This window comes from Loxodonta africana, chromosome 22 (assembly GCF_030014295.1).
Source record: "Loxodonta africana isolate mLoxAfr1 chromosome 22, mLoxAfr1.hap2, whole genome shotgun sequence".
Lineage (NCBI taxonomy): Eukaryota > Metazoa > Chordata > Mammalia > Proboscidea > Elephantidae > Loxodonta > Loxodonta africana.
Genome location: NC_087363.1, coordinates 21754278 through 21773053, shown reverse-complemented (window position 1 = coordinate 21773053; position 18776 = coordinate 21754278). Strand labels below are relative to the sequence as shown.

General features: G+C 40.9%; 1 protein-coding gene across 1 annotated transcript in view; it reads left to right on the top strand.

The window, feature by feature from the left end:
- Positions 1–18776, top strand: part of DOCK3 (dedicator of cytokinesis 3) — a 572157-nt gene that overhangs the window by 450882 nt on the left and 102499 nt on the right. The window contains exons 16-22 of the mRNA XM_064274461.1: positions 1432–1594; positions 2112–2218; positions 2744–2915; positions 3305–3402; positions 7345–7428; positions 8449–8549; positions 9657–9738. Coding sequence (XP_064130531.1) covers positions 1432–1594; positions 2112–2218; positions 2744–2915; positions 3305–3402; positions 7345–7428; positions 8449–8549; positions 9657–9738 — 807 coding nt within the window. The remainder of the gene's footprint in view (positions 1–1431; positions 1595–2111; positions 2219–2743; positions 2916–3304; positions 3403–7344; positions 7429–8448; positions 8550–9656; positions 9739–18776) is intronic.

The following is an 18776-nucleotide window of genomic DNA, read 5'->3' as shown; positions in this document are numbered from 1 at the left end:
CTCAGGCAGGACTGAACTCAAATCACCTATTTGTTCCTTGCCTTTTTCTTTCTTCAAGGGAACCCGGCACTGTGCCTTGATAAAGACTTCCAGCATCATACAACCTTTACAGAAGTTCTTCTTGAGTGTCTGACCTGAATCCCTCCTGCTCCAGTTTAGACCTATTCCCTCTAGTTCTGTCCTACATGTCTATCTAGCATAGAGCTACCTACTTCAGGTAACTGTTATTAGGTCCCATTCTCCCCTTCCGTTCCTTGAGCTAACGTAGGAAACTAAGGGTGGAACTTAGGGACTCATGTGCTGGCACTAAGTTATGTGACGAGGAATAGCAAATTCAGGCCCTGGAAGATAATTTCCAGCCAATGCAGTGCAAGGACCCTCTGTTACTCTTCATTTGAAAGTGAAGATCTAGTGTGCTGTTTTTCTTTTGTCAGTATGTCAGTTTTCCCTCAGTCGTGCCATAATGAAGTCCTTGGCGAGTAAAAAAGGCAGCATTTGCGGAGCACTTGGTAGAAGGCAAATCAGCTTTTTACAAACCTCATTCTTGGGTACTGGCAACAGCCCTGTGAAGTAAGCAGAACAGGAATGAGCATTCACATTTTACAGAGAAGGAGGGTATAATTAGTCAAAATCGTATTCTAAAGCAAGATAGAAATGGAGGAAAATGTTGAAACAGTGATAGAAACAATGATTTGTGTGTCATTTTTAAAAACGCAACTCACCGGCCAAGGTATGTCCATTTTTTATATGGAGAGTGCTAAGGACAGCAGAGCCATCAGCTAGTGACACCCCACCTGTGTGGACAGGGAGCTGCTCCTGGTTGTGTCGGCTGCAGCTTTCTGTCCTCCAAAGAATGGGTACAAGCAGTCCTGGAACTGCATCTTCATGGCAATACTGGGGAGCTGTGGTCAAGTTAAATCCAGTTCATCTTGTTTATATCCAAGGAAAGTCAATCAGAGGCACCTTTCCCCTGCTGTGAGGCAGCCTAAAATGCCAGTGCAGCATTGGGTTGAGGAAGATTAGAATACAGGCCCTCTCCACTTTGTAATTTGATTTTTTCCCCCCGATCTGGTAAAATTTCATCTACAGTTGATGTCTCCAGTGGAGCTCATTGTTAACTGCCTTGGTGAGGATGAAGAGCCTCTGTTAGTGATTCAGAGGCATCACCTAGTTCCCTCCAGTTTAATGAACAGTATATGTGTTAACTTCGATCCCAAGGACATCAAGGATTGTGACTGCCAATTCCTTACACCATCTACACAGTTGTTTCCAAAAGTATTAAGTTTAAGTCAAAGGAATTTTCTCATCTTATAGATTTGGGCTGGTGGGAAAATGAGACCTGCATACAGAGAAAGTAAAGTGTCCTAGTAACACAGAAATCAAAGGGCTCCCTCCAGGAAGATCACATTTTGCTTTGCTTCTCTTTTCCAGGATTGCATCAGTTTGGGTTCAGGAGAGCCAAATAGGAGTTCGTATCACTCCTTCGTTCTCTACCACAGCAATAGTCCTCGGTGGGGAGAAATCATCAAATTGCCCATCCCCATAGACCGGTTCCGGGGCTCCCACCTGCGCTTTGAGTTCAGACATTGTTCCAGTGAGTAAGACTTACCTCTTCATTCCCTCTAGGATATGAGTATAACTCTCTCCACCCCTCTCCTCTCTGGTAAAGAGTTTACCTCTTATTACTGGAGCAAGAAAATAAGGAGTTGTGAGTCATTTGGGTGCTCAGAGATGAGATGTAATTGAGGCTGTTCTGAAGACTGTAAAAGCAGTAATCCGAAACCATGGGGTCTGGAATTGGCCCTTCAGGATTCTTGGGGTAGATAAACACCAGTGTCATTCTCCTTTGCATGTCCCTTTTGTATCTGTTAAACTGCTTCTTAAAGAGCCACTGGTTTATCAAGACCAGCAATAAGATTCTATTTAGGTCTAGGTAGCCTGTATACCTTGGGGTATAAATTGAAATTTAGTACCTTGCTCATCATTCCTGCATTCAGGTTGTTACCTAATTAATGAAAGAAGTTAGGTGCAAAGGAGCATGGGTGATGAACACAAGAGGAATTTCTGCAAAGTGGGGGGCAAAACCAACTAACACTTGGCTCTGGTTGCAGCAAAGGACAAAGGGGAAAAGAAACTCTTTGGCTTTGCATTCTCTCCCCTGATGCGAGATGATGGCACCACCCTCTCAGATGATATTCATGAGCTCTATGTGTACAAGGTATGGGATCTGGCTGTCTTTCACTCCTGTCCCTCACCCCTGAAGCAACTGTCACACATAGTTCCCAGTCAAGTGGTGCCCAATGGGGCAGGCCAGAGAATCCAGGGTAGTGGGCTGGTGGTTGACAGTAGGGCAGCTAGTCTGCGTAAGCAGGCTTTTGTCTTCTAAGTGCGGTGTCCTTTCCTCCCACAATTAATGCCAACATACCCTCTGTTTTCCACCTCCACTCGGAAATCCATTACCAACCCCTCTATGCCTTTGTGGCCTTGAGTAGTACATTCTATGACCTGCTATTTGAGCTCTTGGTACTGCCAGCTGTCACAGCATAGCTTCCAACTGCAGGTGGAAGCCTTATGCCCTGCCATGTTCTCTTCAGAAGGCATGTGAGCTGTTCTGGGTAGCTTCTGAACAGAAAGCACTCTTGCAGGAGGACTTGATACCTAAGTTTGTCAGACTCCTTGGAACCTGGTTTTTACACATGGCACAACTCAGGAAGCACTCTTTGTTCTCTACTTTTGCCTATAGTGCGATGAGAATAGCACGTTTAACAACCATGCTCTGTACCTGGGTCTGCCCTGCTGCAAAGAGGACTACAATGGCTGTCCTAACATCCCCTCTAGCCTCATCTTCCAGCGCAGCACCAAAGAGTCTTTCTCCATTTCCACACAGCTCTCCTCCACCAAACTCACCCAGAATGGTAGGTAATGGTGCCGGCAAGGTGGTATCCTTCACTGTTGTCAGTTGCTGGGCCCACACAGCTGGTGCCATGTTAAGGGACACAGAATTTATTGCTTTCCTCATACTATAGTAAGGGGCTTCTTTTCATTTGAAGTTGAAGGAATAACTTGGCAGTAGCAGCCTACGAAATTTTCCGTGGTTCCAGCAGCTCCAAAGTGCATGTGTCAGGAAATGTCATCCAGGCTTCATAGATGTGTCTTTGGCCTTGATTTCAGCACTAAAGAGGCCGTTGCGATACTCACAGCTAGTTCTGTTACTCCAGATCCCACCTGCCATTGGCTGAGAGAGTCTGAGCCTTACTTGTCCATGGCATAACTAGGGTCACTGTCTTTTGTGCTTGCTTTCTAGTGGATCTCCTTGCTTTGCTGAAATGGAAGGCCTTTCCAGACCGAATCATGGATATCCTAGGGCGACTGCGACATGTTAGTGGGGAAGAAATTGTTAAGGTATGTCTTCCACACAATTCTTATATGCATCCTGAGGGCTAACGTAGGCAGAAGGCCTTACTTGCCCTGATTTCTGCCAGTAATGCCTCTAAGACCATTTCTCCAAATATATAATAAATGAATAAAAGTAAACTATTATTTTAAATTAGCTTCTTTTAAAAAGTAGGTATCATATCACATATTAATTTATTGCCTTTTTAAAACATTAAGTTATAAAAGTTTTCTGGCTTGTTTTTCTTCCCAGAAAGCAAAATGATAAGTAAGGGTAGTGTTGAAAATGTCCAGTCAGAGAGAATCCCAGTGTTTTATACTGCCTGCATTCCTTTAGGTCTCCCCTCACTTCCTTAGGTCTCTTTCTCATCCTTCTTACTTTGTAACTCTTCTATCACAAACTCAGCCTGATTATCTCTCCTGATTTACCTATAAGAATTCTAAAGACTTGCCATTAACTTGTAGCTGCTGATTTTGTCTAATCTCTCACTTGGAGTACATACAGTGAAACCCCTTCCCCCAGCTCATCTGCTTCTCCAGGTGTCTGTGACGTTTCCCATCTAATGGCCTTAGCAGGCAAACAGCAGTCCTGTCTGTCCCCAGCTGTCTTCTGTAGGTCTTCCCTGCACTGTACAGTGTTTGCCCACTTGCGTTAGCTCAAGAAAAACCCAGGCACTTCGTGATGGTGAAAGCCCAGTACGTGAATCCCACACCGTGGACCGGACTCTATTAAGGAAAGTGAAAGCACTTTCGGTGATCAGCAAAAGCAATGGAATGTAGGATAGGAGTTAAATCTCAAGAAGGCATCCTGTCCATCAGTGAGCATTCTTAACTCCACCATTACAAGTATCAAATCAATTAGGACAGATACACTGTCCAGACTTCCAATTTACCGTTCCTTTGACTCAGTAATGCACAACACTGAGTCTCCAAATGAAAAACAGTTTTAAAGTCTGTACCACTGCATACTTTCATGATTTTAATAAAAGTATTTTGTTTTCTGTTTTAATCAGTTAAAAAAAATTAATCAGTTGATCAGATTACCATAAATTTTTTAAAAACTCTTTACGAATAAGCCAATACTGGTTTTTTAAACTTAAGATAAGTTCATACTTGGCATTTTTCCTTCTAAACATATGAAAAATATCAACCTGTAAGCAGACAAGAAAAGTCTCTAGTCTTTTTAAGGCTGAGTTGTCATAATCCTGATAAGAGAACAGTCACACCCTACTAGCATATCTGGTTTTAGCATCAATAATTTGTCTCAAGCCAGCCAGAAGAGAATGTACTGGCATTTTGAAATATTCTTGTACTTTTTGTTGGAAAACTTCAAACATGCACAAAAGTAGACAGAATAGTACAATGAACGCTGCATGTACCCATCACTCAGCCCCAATGATCATCAACCCATGGCCAATCCTTCCCCATCAACACCCGCATTCATCTCTTCCACCTCATATTATTTTATCATTTCAGTTGAATTTTGACCAGCAGAATCTTAGATTTTGTTTTTAAAGGCTACCATAATCCCTCAGTATTTATTATTCTCTCACGTGCTTTTCACATTTCAGAAAGAGAAAAGCGTGTGCTAAAATAAAAAGATCCTGCCAGATCTTTTATCCTCATTCACAGCCTTCATTTACTATGTACCCCCTTTTCCTGGAACCCTTATTTTCTAAACCAAAAAATACCTTCTGTAGGTAAAAACTTGTAGCTTGCCACAACCTCATCCAAATGGCCTCTATGGCTCAGCTATGGTAGGGGGATAAGGGGTGACTTAACTATTTGGGATCCCGGGAAGGTGAGCTCTTGTATCAGGATAACTTAGATTGTCTTTATTTCAAAATTGCCGCTTTACGTGTGTGCCGTAGTCTTTTAGGTAATTGCCCTTTCCTTAGAAGTTTACCACTTATTCATCAGGAAGAGCCTCCCTAGGTCTCCTCAGGCACTTGATGCTGTAAGCAAACACCCCAAGTCCACGTTATCACTCATCCCACTCATCCGGGTAGGGAAGAAGTACTTAATTGTTTTTAACTGATGGTTGGAGAGCCTAGGAGATCTTTCACTTTGTTTTTTAAATTGTTGCACACATATATATATAACAGAGCATTTGCCATTTCAACATTTTCGACATGTACAATTCTGTGACATTAATTATGTCCATCATGTTGTGCCTCCATTACCAGTATTCATATTTTAATTATTTTACATCCTTAGCAGAAGTTCAGTGTCCTCGAAACAATGAACTCCCCTTTGCCCCTCCCTCCTGCTCCTGGTAACCACTAATGAACTTTGATCTCTATACATTTACCTATTCTAGATATTTTGTATAAGTGGGATCGTACAATATTTGTCCTTTTGTGACACACTGGCTTCTCTCAGCATGATGTTTTTAAGGATCACCCATGTTGTAGGATGTATCACGACTTCATTTCTCTTTATGACTGAGTAATATTCCATTGTATGTATATACTACATTTTATCTATCTGCTCACCTGCTGATGAACATGTAGGTTATTTCTGCATTTCGGCTGTGGTGAGTGGTACTGCAATGAACATTACTATACAAGTATTTATTTATATTTTGATTTCAGTTCTTTTTGAGTATATCTAGGAGTGGAATTGCTGGATTATATGGTAATTCCGTGTTTAACTTTTTGAGGAACTGCCAAACTGTTTTCCACAGTGGATGTACTTATTTTACAATCTCAATGGATGAGGGTTCTAGTTTCTCCACATCCTTGCCAACATTGTTGTTTTCCTTTATTTTATTTTATTTTTATCGTACTCAGGGATATCTCATTGTGGTTTTGATTTGCATTTCCCTAATGGTGCCGTGGTGGCACAATGGTTAAGCATCTGGCTGCTAACCAAAAGGTTGGCAGTTCAAATCCACCAACTGCTCCTTGGAAACCTTACGGGGCAGTTCTACTCTGTCGTATAGGGTCGCTATGAATCAGAATCAACTCGACAGCAATGGGTTTTTTGTTTGTTTTTGGTTTAATGACTAATGATACTGAGCATCTTTGCATGTGTTTGTTGGCCATTTGTATTTCTTCTTTGGTGAAATGTCTGTTCAAGTCCTTTGCTCATTTTTGGTTTGTGTTGTCAGTCTTTTTGTTATGTTGTAGGAGTTCTTTCTATATTCTGGATATTAAACCCTCATCTGGTACATGGTTGCCAAATATTTTCTCCCATTCAGTAGGTTGCTCTTGACTTCGTTGATAAAACTCTATTTTGATGAACAGAAATTTATCATTTTGATGAAGTCCCATTTGTCTTTTTTTTTTTTTTTTTCACTTGTGCTTTCAGTGTCATATCTAATCCAAAGGATTACCTCTATATTTTCTTCTAAGAGTTTGTGGTTGTAGTTGTTACATTTAGGTCCTTGATCTATACTGAGTTAATTTTTGTATATGGTGTGAGATATGGGCCCAGTCACATTCTTTTGCATGTGGAAGTCCAGTTGTCCCAGCACCAATTATTAAAGAGAGTATTCTTTCCCCATTGAATGGACTTAGCACCCTTGTGGAAAATCAATTGACCGTGGATGTACAGGTTTCTGGACTCTCAAATCTATTCTGTTCATCTGCATATCTATTGTTATACCAGTACCAGACTGTTTTTATTACTGTAGCTTTATCGTATGCCTTGAGCTTGGGACATGTGAGTCCTCCCACTTTATTCTTTTTCAAGATTGCTTTGGCTATTTAGAGCCTGTAAAAATGGTGGTGTGGTGGCAGACCACAACATCTAACTTCACAATGGGGAGGAGAAAGGGTCAAGATCATCCCCAGCCCAAGGCTGATTCCTTTGAGGTGGAGTTCAGATATACCTCCACCCTCCAGTCTTTTTGTCGATTATTGGGAGCTAAATACATTGGTATATGGAAGTTTGACCATGTGTGCAAGATCCTGAGACCTGAGCCCTTTTCTTTTTATGTGGTTTCAGTTTCTGCAGGACATCTTAGATACACTGTTTGTGATTTTGGATGATAATACAGAGAAGTACGGCCTGCTGGTTTTTCAGTCTCTGGTAAGACTCACCCTTCCTGACTTTTCATTGTTTCATGATTATTTCTGTCACATATTTCAAAAAATCTAAGGGAAGCAATTTATTAGAGTGATTCAGCACAAGATGTAGATATTTCCAGTGGAAAAGGGACTGAGGAGTGTCATCCAGCAAAGACCAACCAACTAAGCTACCAGGCAGACCCCTATAAGGTCAAACTTGAAGAATTCAATGTGGTCAGCTCTGGATCATGGCTTGGCAGTCTTGGATACTGAGTCTCATTAGTATTTCAGGGTTTCCCGTCCCCTACTTCCAAAGTAGGCTACAACCATAAGGAGAAGCAGAGACTCACTTGTGCTAGTCTGAGCATCACACTCTGTCCCTTTATGCATCTGTTTAGGAACCAGACTCTCACCATAATGACAATGGACAGTGATTTGAATGTTTAGTGCATTTTGCTCGATATATTCAGTCCCACAATAGGTCTGTATATTTTAGAACCAGATACTCCACTCTACCTGACAGATGAGGGGAAGAGGCAAGAGTTGGAATGGGCACTTGCATAGTATACCCCTCTGGCTATCTTTATTCCTTGCTTCTCTGGCTGGCCAGCCCCATTTCCGAAGGGTGAAGCCTTTTGTGGGGAGGGTCAGGATCTGATTTGGACCACAGAAAAATCTTTTTTCTCTCTTTTCTAGGTTCTTGGGGGCACTTAATGTTTGTGCCACCTACATACATATTATTTTGTCTTCCCTTTTCTGCATTGCATCACCCAACATTATTATGAAGGGAGAGGCTCAGAGTAGCACAGGCACAGACTTGTGAGCTCCTGGTCTGGGTTAGGGGGTTGGAGTAGTAGGAAGAGAACAAACAAGACAGAAATACAGATACAGAATGGAAATCTTGCGTTCACTACCCTCAGGAACACTAGAGAAAACACTGACAGCTTACCACTCTTTGAAGAAGCAAGAGCTTCTTTTCCCTGCACGTGATCGGTCTGAGGCTTCCAGTGAATCTTGGTGGCCTGCCTTCGATCTCTTGTAGGTATTCATCATCAATCTGCTCCGAGACATCAAGTATTTCCACTTCCGGCCTGTGATGGACACATACATCCAGAAGCACTTTGCTGGAGCCCTAGCATACAAGTAAGTTGCATTTCACATCATCAGCAAGCTTTGTATTTGAACAGAAATATAGGCTTAAAAAAAGTTTATCTGCAACCAGTTAGGTGACATTTCAGATCATAGTTTACTACATAGTTGCCATATTTTTCATCCTCAGAAATGGAGGCAGAGCTGCTAAAAATAAGTCTTACTTTTTTGTATGAGAAATGTGAATAGCTAAATACGTACCGAAAAATAAATGTCACAGAAAATAAAAGGATATTCCATAAAAAAAATAATATAAATAGTAGAAAAAATATGGGAAACACAGGTTATCTAAGACCATTAAAACAATAAGAAATCACCATTTTCTTCTATGAAAGTAGCACCATTTTTTAAAACATAAATAAAATCCAAAAGTGGTGAGGCTGTGGAACTCTTATTTTTTATGTCACTTTAGAGAGCGGGCATGGTGCTATGTGTTTTACGTGTGTCATCTCATTAGTATTCATGATAACTTTGAGATAGTACTATTATTTCCTCCATATTTTAAATGAAAATGAGACACAGAGGAATTAAATAACTTGCCCAAGGACACAGAGCAAGAAACTGATAGGTCTCACATATAAATCCTGCTGTGTGATCAGGGCCTAAACTCCTGACCACTCATTGCCATGTAAATATGAAGACCTTACCGAGTAATCCTTATTCCACTCAGGTAAGTTAGTCCTAAGGAAATAGGGTAGATGAAGAAATTCGGGGATGGGGGACTGTACATCTTTTTTCAGAGCCTACGATTTGCTATTCATTGTTATAGGTTCTATAGATACAGCAGTTTAAAACAAAACAAAAATATGCATCCAGTCTAAGTCTTTGAGCAAACTTTATTGTAATGAAAGAAGAAATGTGTGTCAGGGTGGGGTTGGGAAGGTCGTAATTGCTGATCAAAAGGTGATAACTCTGTAGAGACAATGGATGTTATCTGATCTCAGATGACATGACGGTTTCATGGCTGTAATAGAACCATCAGTCCACTCTAGCTCATCAACAAGATATTATTTCCTATACGGCAAATACAGGAATACAGACATTTTAGGCTGCATTGCTTTTGGCTTAAAGTAGGGTTTCTGGAACTGTGCTCTTTCCCAGGGAGCTCATTCGCTGTTTGAAGTGGTACATGGACTGCTCAGCAGAACTGATTCGACAGGACCACATTCAGGAAGCTATGCGGGTAATGTACTGAGCTCACCATACATAAGGGGACCACTCCTGCAGTTATGTGTGAGTAATATCAATATCATATGTGTAGGACAAGTGTAGACATCACAGTAAGCTGGCCTGTTTTCAGGAATGACCACCTCAATCCGTGTTATTGCCCTTCCTTCATCTTGATTTTGCCCCAGAAGGCCTTTATTCCTGATAATTTTATGCTAAAGCAGGATGATAAGCACACGGCTCTTGGCCGTTCTCCCCTGGTTGATTTTTACCGATAGTGTCAGCCCTTCCTTCCACTAGCCAAGTCTCATAACTTCATCTAAGCTGTGTATTAGTCAGTGGCAACAATGACTTGATTTAAGATCTTCCAAATACTTTTCCCTTCTTCAGTAGTTACTAAAGAGTATTTTCTAGAACTGTGTTTAGTAAAAAGGCCTCAGTGCATGCACTGTATGTTGAGAAGAAGAGAATCTCAAAAGTTTGGTCTTGAGAGGATTCTGGGGTCCTCTGTGTTTGCATCCTCCATTGCCATGTCATCCATGGTTGAGACCATAGACACCACCCCAGCTTGGACTGGTTCCATGACAAGACAGCCTGTTGCATTGCTGGGCAGTTCCAGTTGACAAGGGACTGTACTCATTGCAAGTTAACTCTACTTTCTGATGAATTCCATGGCTACTGCTTTTGCTGTCTGGAACCACCTATGAGAAAGTTGATCCCTCTTTTGCATCACAGTTCTCCAGATAACCATTTGAAGAAAGCTGTTGAATTCCTTGGGAAGTCATTTAAAGCAAGTCCATGCTTTCTCTCTTTCTGTTGCTGTCTTCTCTTGTACGTGAGTTACTTTTCCCTTAGTTGTTTTTTAACCATCTTTTTTCCACCCTTTCCAGTTACCAGTAAGAGAAGAATGGTAATAGAGTATTTCTGTTTTTTTTGTGTCCTCATTTCATATCAGGTCATCTGCCCTAAGTACTGGGCCTATATTTTTGTTTTTCCTGTCGTCATGGCAGTAGGTGTTACAGATATTTCCCCAAGCATCGTCAGATTGAAGGGGTAAAATAAGTCATAGGTCAGTGTTTCCCATGCCTTTTCTCTGTACATTTTGTATATATCTGAGGCCACAAGTATCATTACTGTCTTCCTTCATACAATACATGTCTACTGAGGAGTCAGCCCCTGCCTTGGGTGCTAAGATGGAAATATGAGTAATACCAGCCCATCCTCTTGAAGAACACATCCCCAGTGTCCTAAGGGGAGGCAGACACACAAAGAGAGATGTAGAGTAGTGTGATGGGTGTGCTGTGAGGGTAGGGTCTGGGTTTTATTAGTCTCTGAACCCCAGTACCTGTAAGGTGCTTAGTGCAATATTTGAGGGAATTAAAGTTGAGTTAAATGCAATAAATTCTATGTTATCTCATAAGTTAATTGCTTAAGGATACTGGAAAAGGCATCACAAAGGAAAATATTTTCTTCAAAGAATGATTCAGTCAATTATTCAGTATTGCTTGATACCTGTCATGCATAGGACACTGTATTAGCCATGGGAAATTCAACAGGGGCTCAGGTAGAAAAAGCTGGGTCTTCCTGGCACTCCCATTAAAGTGATAAAAGAAAGACAATAAACACATAAAGGAGATAAAACACAAAGTCAGTAAAGAACATAATGAGCACTATGAAGTTAATAAACAGGGTCATGGTATAGACTAGCTGGGGAGGAAGGAATGACATCAGGTGAACTAGTTAGGGAAGGCCTCACTGAGGAAATAACTGGGGACTAGCTATTCAGGCAGAGAAAACCACATGTTTAAAATTTGCTTGCGCCCAGATATTGGACTTATTAGACAAATACTTTAAAACAACTATTAAATATGTTCAGAGAGCTAAAGGAAATCAGGAAAATGGTGTATGATTAAAATGAGAATATCAGTAAAGAGACAGAAATAATAAAAATGAACCAAACAGAAATTATGAAGCTGAAAATTACAATAACAGAAATAAAAATTTTACTAGAGGGGTTAAACAGCAGATTTGAGCAGACAGAAGAATCAGCAAATTTGAAGATAGAAAATAGAAATGATCTAGTCAGAGAAGCAAAAGAAAAAAAGATTGAAGGAAAGTAAACAGAGAGTTAGGGATCGGTGGGAAACATTTAAGTGGACCCACATAAGGAAAAAAGAAAGAAAGGGGCTATTATGGATTTAATTGTATCCCCCAAAATAGGTGTTTGGATCCTAACCCCTGTGCCTGTGGATGTAATTCCATTTGGAATATGATTTTCTTTATTATGTTAATGAGACAGTGTCAGTGTAGGGCGTGTCTTAAACCCAGGCACTTTTGAGATACAAAAAGAGTAGATTAGACACAGAGACAAGCAAGAAGAAATGGGAGAAGATAGATGCCACATGAAGATCTTCAAGGAACCGAAGAATAGAAGATGAAAGACACAAAGATCTTCCCCCAGAGCTATCAGAGAAAGTCTTTTCCTAGAGCTAGTGCTCTGAATTCAAACTTCTAGCCTCATGAACTGTGAGAAAATAAATTTCAGTTCACTAAGGCCACCCACTTGTGGTATTTCTGTTACAGCAACACTGAGAAACAAGGGGCAAAAAGAGTATTTGAAGAAATAATGGCTGAAAACTTCCCAAATTTGATGGAAGATGTGAAATCTACAAATCCAAGAAGCTCATTGAACTTCCAGCAGAATAAACTCCCATGCCAAGACAAATTATAATCAAACTGTTGAAAGACAAGCACAAAGACAGAATCTTGAAGGTGGCAAGAGAGAAGCTACTTGTCGTGTACAAGGGATCCTCAACAAGAGTAACAGATGACTTCTCATCAGAAACCACGGAGGCCAGAAGGCATTAAGATCTTTAAAGTGCAGAAAGAAAAAAACTGTCAACACAAATTCTGTATTCAACAACACTGCCTTCAAATGAGAGTAAGAGTAAGACATTTCCAAATACAAGCTGAGTGAATTGGTTACCTGCCCTACCAGAAATGTTAAAGGGAGTCCTTCAGGTTGAAAGGAAAGAACACTGGACAGTAACTTGAAGCTGTATGAGGAAATAAGGGTCTCTGGTAAAGGTAACTATATGGGCAAACATAAAAGCCAGTATTATATTTTTGGTTTGTAACTCACTTTTTATTTCCTAAATGATTTGAAGGACAAATGCATAAAAATAATTATAAAAAACCAAAACCAAACCCAGTGCCATCAAGTCGATTCTGACTCATAGTGACCCTATAGGACAGAGTAGAGCTGCCCCATAGAGTTTCCAAGGAGCGCCTGGTAGATTCAAACTGCTGACCCTTTGGTTAGCAGCTGTAGTACTTAACCACTACGCCACCAGAGTTTCCCGAAAATAATTATAGACCTATGTTATTGGGCACCCAAGGCATAAAGATGTAATTTGTGACAACATAAAGCTATAGGAGGACAGCTTTTGTATGCTATTGAAGCTAAAGTGGTATCAGCTGAAACTAGATCATTATATATTTAGGATATTAAATATAATTCTCATAGTAACCACAAAGGAAATATTTTTTTTAATTACACAAAGGGAAATTAGAAGGAAATCAAATGGGTCGCTACAAAAAATCAACCACCCCCAAAAAAAGGCAGTATTGGAGGAAATAAGGGACAGAAAGGTTTAAGACATACAGAAAACAAATAGCAAATTGCCGAAGTAAGTTCTTTCTTATCAGTAATTACTTTAAATGTGAATGGGTTAAACTCCACTCAAAAGGCAGAGATTGACGGAATATGTTTTTTAAAAAGTTCCAACTATATGCTGTCTACAAGACTCACTTTAGACCCAAAAATGTGAATAGGTTGAGAGTGAAAGCATGAAAAAAGATATTTCATGCGAATAGTAACCAAAAGAGAGTTCAGTGGCTATACTAATATCAAACAAAATAGTCTTTGTATTAGTTGTCTAGTGCTGCTTTAACAGAAATACTGCAAGTAGATCGCTTTAACAAACAGAAATTTATTCTCTCACAGTCTGGGAGGCTAGAAGTCTGAATTCAGGGCACCAGCTCCAGGTGAAGGCTTTCTCTCTCTGTTAGCTCTGGGGAAGGTCCTTCTCATCAATCTTCCCCTGGTCTAGGAGCTTCTCAGTGCAAGGACCCTGGGTCCAAAGGACTCATTCTGCTCCCAGTGCTGCTTTCTTGGTGGTATGAGGTGCCTTCTCTCTGTTTGCTTCTCTTTCCGTTTATCTCTTGTAAGATAATAGGTGATGCAGGCCAAACCCCAGGGAAACTCCCCTTACATTGGATCAGGGCTATGACCTGAGTAAGGGTTTTGCATCCCACCCTAATCCTCTTTTAACATAACCCAATCTTGCCTCGTTAACCTCAGGCAGAGATTAGGATTTACAACACACAGGAAAATCACATCAGATCACAAAATGGTGGACAACTACACAATACTGGGAATCATGGCCTAGCCAGGTTAATACACATTTTTGGGGTACACAATTTAATCTATAATAGATTTTAAGTCAGAAAATGTTACAATAGACAACCCATTGCTATCAAGTCAATTCCATTTCATAACGAACCTGTAAGATAGAGTGGAACTGCACCATAAGGTTTCCAAGGCTGCAATATTTATGGAAGCAGGCTGCTATGTCTTTCTCCCACAGAGCGGCTGGTGAGTTCAAATTGTCAACCTTTTGGTTAGCAGCCAGGCTTCTTAACCACTGCACCACCAACGCTTCCTACAATAGACAAAGAAGGGTATTATATAATGCTAAGAGGTTCAATTCATCAAGGAGATATAACAATTATATATGCACCAAATGGCAGAACCACAAAATATATGAAGCAAACACTGACAACTGAAAGGAGAAATGGACAGTTCTGCAAGAATAGTTGGAAACGTTGATACGCCACTTTCAATAATGGATAAAACCATCTAGACAGAAAATCAGTAAGAAAATAGAGGACTTGAACAATGCCATAAACCCATCAGACCTAACAGATACATACGGAACACTCCACCCAACAGCAGCAGAATACACATTATGTGACATTATTCAGGATAGACTATACGTTAGGGCCCAAAACAAGTATTGAAAACTTTAAGACGACTGAAATCATTTAGAGTATCTTCTCCTAACATGATGAATGAAGCTAGTCATCAATAAGAGAGAAAAACTTAAAAATTCACAAATATGTAGAAATTAAACAACACACTCTTAAATGAGTCAAAGAATAAATCACAAGGGAAATAAGAAAATACTTAGAGGCAAATGAAAACATACCAAAACTTATGGGATGCTGCACAATCAGTACTCGGAGGGAAATTTATAGATGTGAATGCCTACATTAAAAATGACAAAAGACCTCAAATCAATAAACCTAACATTATACCTTGAGGAACCAGAAATATAAGAGGAAACAGTCCAAAACCACCAAACTGAAGGAAATAATAAAGATTAGAGTAGGCATAAATGAAGTAGAGAATAGAAAAACAATATAAAGACTCTATTACAGGGAGGGGAAACCCTGGTGGCATAGTGGTTAAGTGCTGCTAATCAAAGGGTCAGCAGTTCAAATCTCCCAGGTGCTCCTTGGAAACTCTATGGGGCAGTTCTACTCTGTCCTATAGGGTCGCTATAAGTCGGAATAGACTCAACGGCACTGGGTTTGGTTTTTGGTTTTATTACAGGGAAGAGCAGTTTAGTCAGGCACATCATACCATCTCTCTACAGCAAAGATCCGAGAAACCAAGTGAAACAGATGCAGATAAAAATCCTGGAATCCTGAACATCAAAAAGGAAGGATAAAGAATTGAATCTAGCATCAACTGGAAGAAAAAAATTGAATAAATGCAGCGAAAGGAGTGACAAGGAGTGAAGGGGCTCTGCCAGCTGTCCTGGCTCAATGTGGCCATCTTGAGACAAAGCCAATAGTGATATCAGGTGAAGAGCACAAGGAGGCAACTTTATTGCATTCTCAGGAGAGACAGAGAAACTGTATTAGCACTCCCAGAGAGAAGCAAGGTGATTGGATCATGGTCTGGATCTAAAGAAGGAGAACAGAGAAAGGTGAGTGAGAATTCCAGGGATCCTGCCATCAAAGAGCAGGGAGGGAGCCAGGATCCAGTCAGGTATGTGCATGAGTGGTGGTCCCTGACCTACAGGATGGGTGGCGCACATTCAACAGTGGACCAGCGAAGTATCAGTGAGAGGTTCTTCACCCGACTGGACTTGGGGTGGACCGCCTGCTCACACTTAGTTGGGGGCAGGTCCCAACTGCTGACTGCAGCAGATGTGAAGTGCCTGGGCACACATGCCTGGTAGCTGAAGGGGACACTACCCCTCCCCAGACCCACCTGATCAGAAGTGGCAGGGGGTCCCATACCCCAGCCATCCCTCCTGACCGGAGACTATAATACAGGCCTCCTCCTGCCGTCATCCAGACCTGTCCACCACCCCCACTTTACACCCAAAGAGCAGCTGTAAGTACAGTCTCGCGTGCTCACCTATTCACCACTCACAACCACCACTCACAGTAGCAGCAACAACCACTTGATTGTGCGCATGCCCACCGGTCACTCATTTCCAGTCCCTGACCCAGTGAGAGGCAGTGACTGACCACACGCCACCCACTCCCCCTCCAAAACAACAAGCAGCGGTGACCACATGCCCCCATGCTTACCTGTCCGCTACACATCCCCTGACCTGGCAAACAGTGTCAGCCACACAAACACATGTGCACCCACCTGTCATTCACCCCCTCCCAATCCGGTAAGCAGTGATGACTGTGCCCCCCAATCACTCACCACACCCACCACACAGGCTGCATCAACCACTTGACGAGTGCCACCACCTGCTCCTGTGCCACCGGATTGACAATAGACGGCGGCCAGTGCCTTCCCAGCCCGCCCTTAGCTGCCCTACCTGACCATCAGAGACCCACGCTCACACTCGCAGCCACTGCCCCACCCACCCGAAAACAGGTGGTGAGCACTCCAGTGCTACCAGACTAGCAACCAAGTAGCACGCCCACCCTTGCCCACCCTGATGTATCAAAACATAACAAAAAGACAGGATGAAGCAAACAAATATATAATCAATAAACAAATATAAACACCTTCATGTCTCAGAAACAACAGACAATATCAGGTCATATAAAGAAGCAGGACAAGATGGCTCAAGCAAGTGAACAAAATAAGGACCAGAAAACCTTTCTGAGGAAGAAATGATAATGGAACTACCTGATAACGAATTCACAAGACTTATATTTAGGACCCTCCAAGAGATCAAGGAAAACACCAAAAATAAGGAAAACACAGGCAAAACTCTAGAAGAATTCAGGAAAATAATACAAGAAAAAAATGGCAAAGCAGAAACTGTATAAAAACAGCAACTGGAAATCCAGAAGATTAATGATAAAATTTCGGAAGTAGATAACTCAATGGAAGGATATAGGAGTAGAATTGAATCAATGGAAGACAATCACAGAAATAGAGGACAAATCCCTTGATACTAATTTGTTTGAGAAACGTTCAGAAAAAAGAATGAAGAAAAACAAAGCCTAAGAGTTGTGTGGGACACTATCAAGAGGAATAATTTACATGTGACAGGAATTCCAGAACAGGAGGAGACCAAAAAAAAGCATGGAGAAATTTTTTGAAGATTTGCTGGCAGGAAACTTCCCCAGTATCATGAAAGATGAGAAGGTATCCATCTGAGAAGCTCAACGAACCCCATATAGGGTAGAACCCAAAAGAAAGTCACCAAGACATATTATAGTCAAACTTCTGAAAACCAAACACAAAGAATCCTTAGGGCAGCTCAGAGAAAACAAACTGTCACCTACAAAGGGGCACCAATAAGACTTAGCCCTGATTCTGTGGCAGAAACCATGTTGGCCAGAAAGCAATGGATGACATGTAAAACCCTGAAAGAAAAAACTGCCAACCAAAAATTATATAGCCAGCAAAATTGTCTCTGAAATATAATGGTCAAACTAAAACATTTCCAGATAAACAGAAATTAAGGTAATTTGTAAAAATTAGACCAACCTTACAAGAAATATTAGACAGTACCTCCTGACAAAGAACCAACAACATCAGACAACATCCTGAGATAAAGACACATGACAACCTCACCCAGATACCAAACAAGATAAAGAATTCTCAAAAATAAAATTAAACTAACAAGTCTGAGAATAGGGAACCAGAAACATCAATCTGTAAATGGCAACTTCAAAATGAAAAGGGGACTAAATGGTGTAGCTACAGAACTTGACTCAACTTCACTAGGGTTAGGGACAGAACTTCTATGTGGAGAGGAAGTCAAGACAATATTAAAATATAACAAATTGTTTTGAACAGGAAGATAAAAGTGAATTTCAGGATAACCATAAAGAAAATTAATAAACCTACTCACCAAAATAAAAAAGAAGAAAACCATAAAGACTCAGTAAACACAAAATCAACAACAATGAAGAAAATCCATAAACAAAAAGAACTCAGCACAGAAAAGTAAGCAGAGCGGGGGGGGAAAAAGAACCATCACCACAAAAAAAAGGCACAACAAAATGACAGCAGTAAATTCATGTTGTTGCTGTTAGGTGCCATCAAGTCAGTTCCAAATCCTATCAACATCATGTACAACAGAATGAAATACTGCCCAGTCCTTTGCCATCCTTACAACCGTTGTTATGCTTGAGCCCGTTGTTGCAACTTCTGTGTTAATCCATGTTGTTGAGGGTCTTCCACTTTTTCACTGACCCTCACTTTACCAAGCATGATGTCCTTCTCCGAGGACTGATCTGTCCTGATAACATGTCCAAAGTATGTGAAACAAAGTCCTGCCATCCTTGTTTCTAAGGAACATTCTGGCTATACTTCTTCCAAGACAGATTTGTTCGTTCTTCTTGCAGTCCATGGTATACTGAATATTCTTCACCAATGCCATGATTGAACACCATGATTTTTCTTTGGTCTTCTTTATTCATTGTTCAGCTTTCGCATGTGTACGAAACAATTGAAAATACTGTGGCTTGGGTCAGGCGCACCTTAGCCCTCAAAGTAAC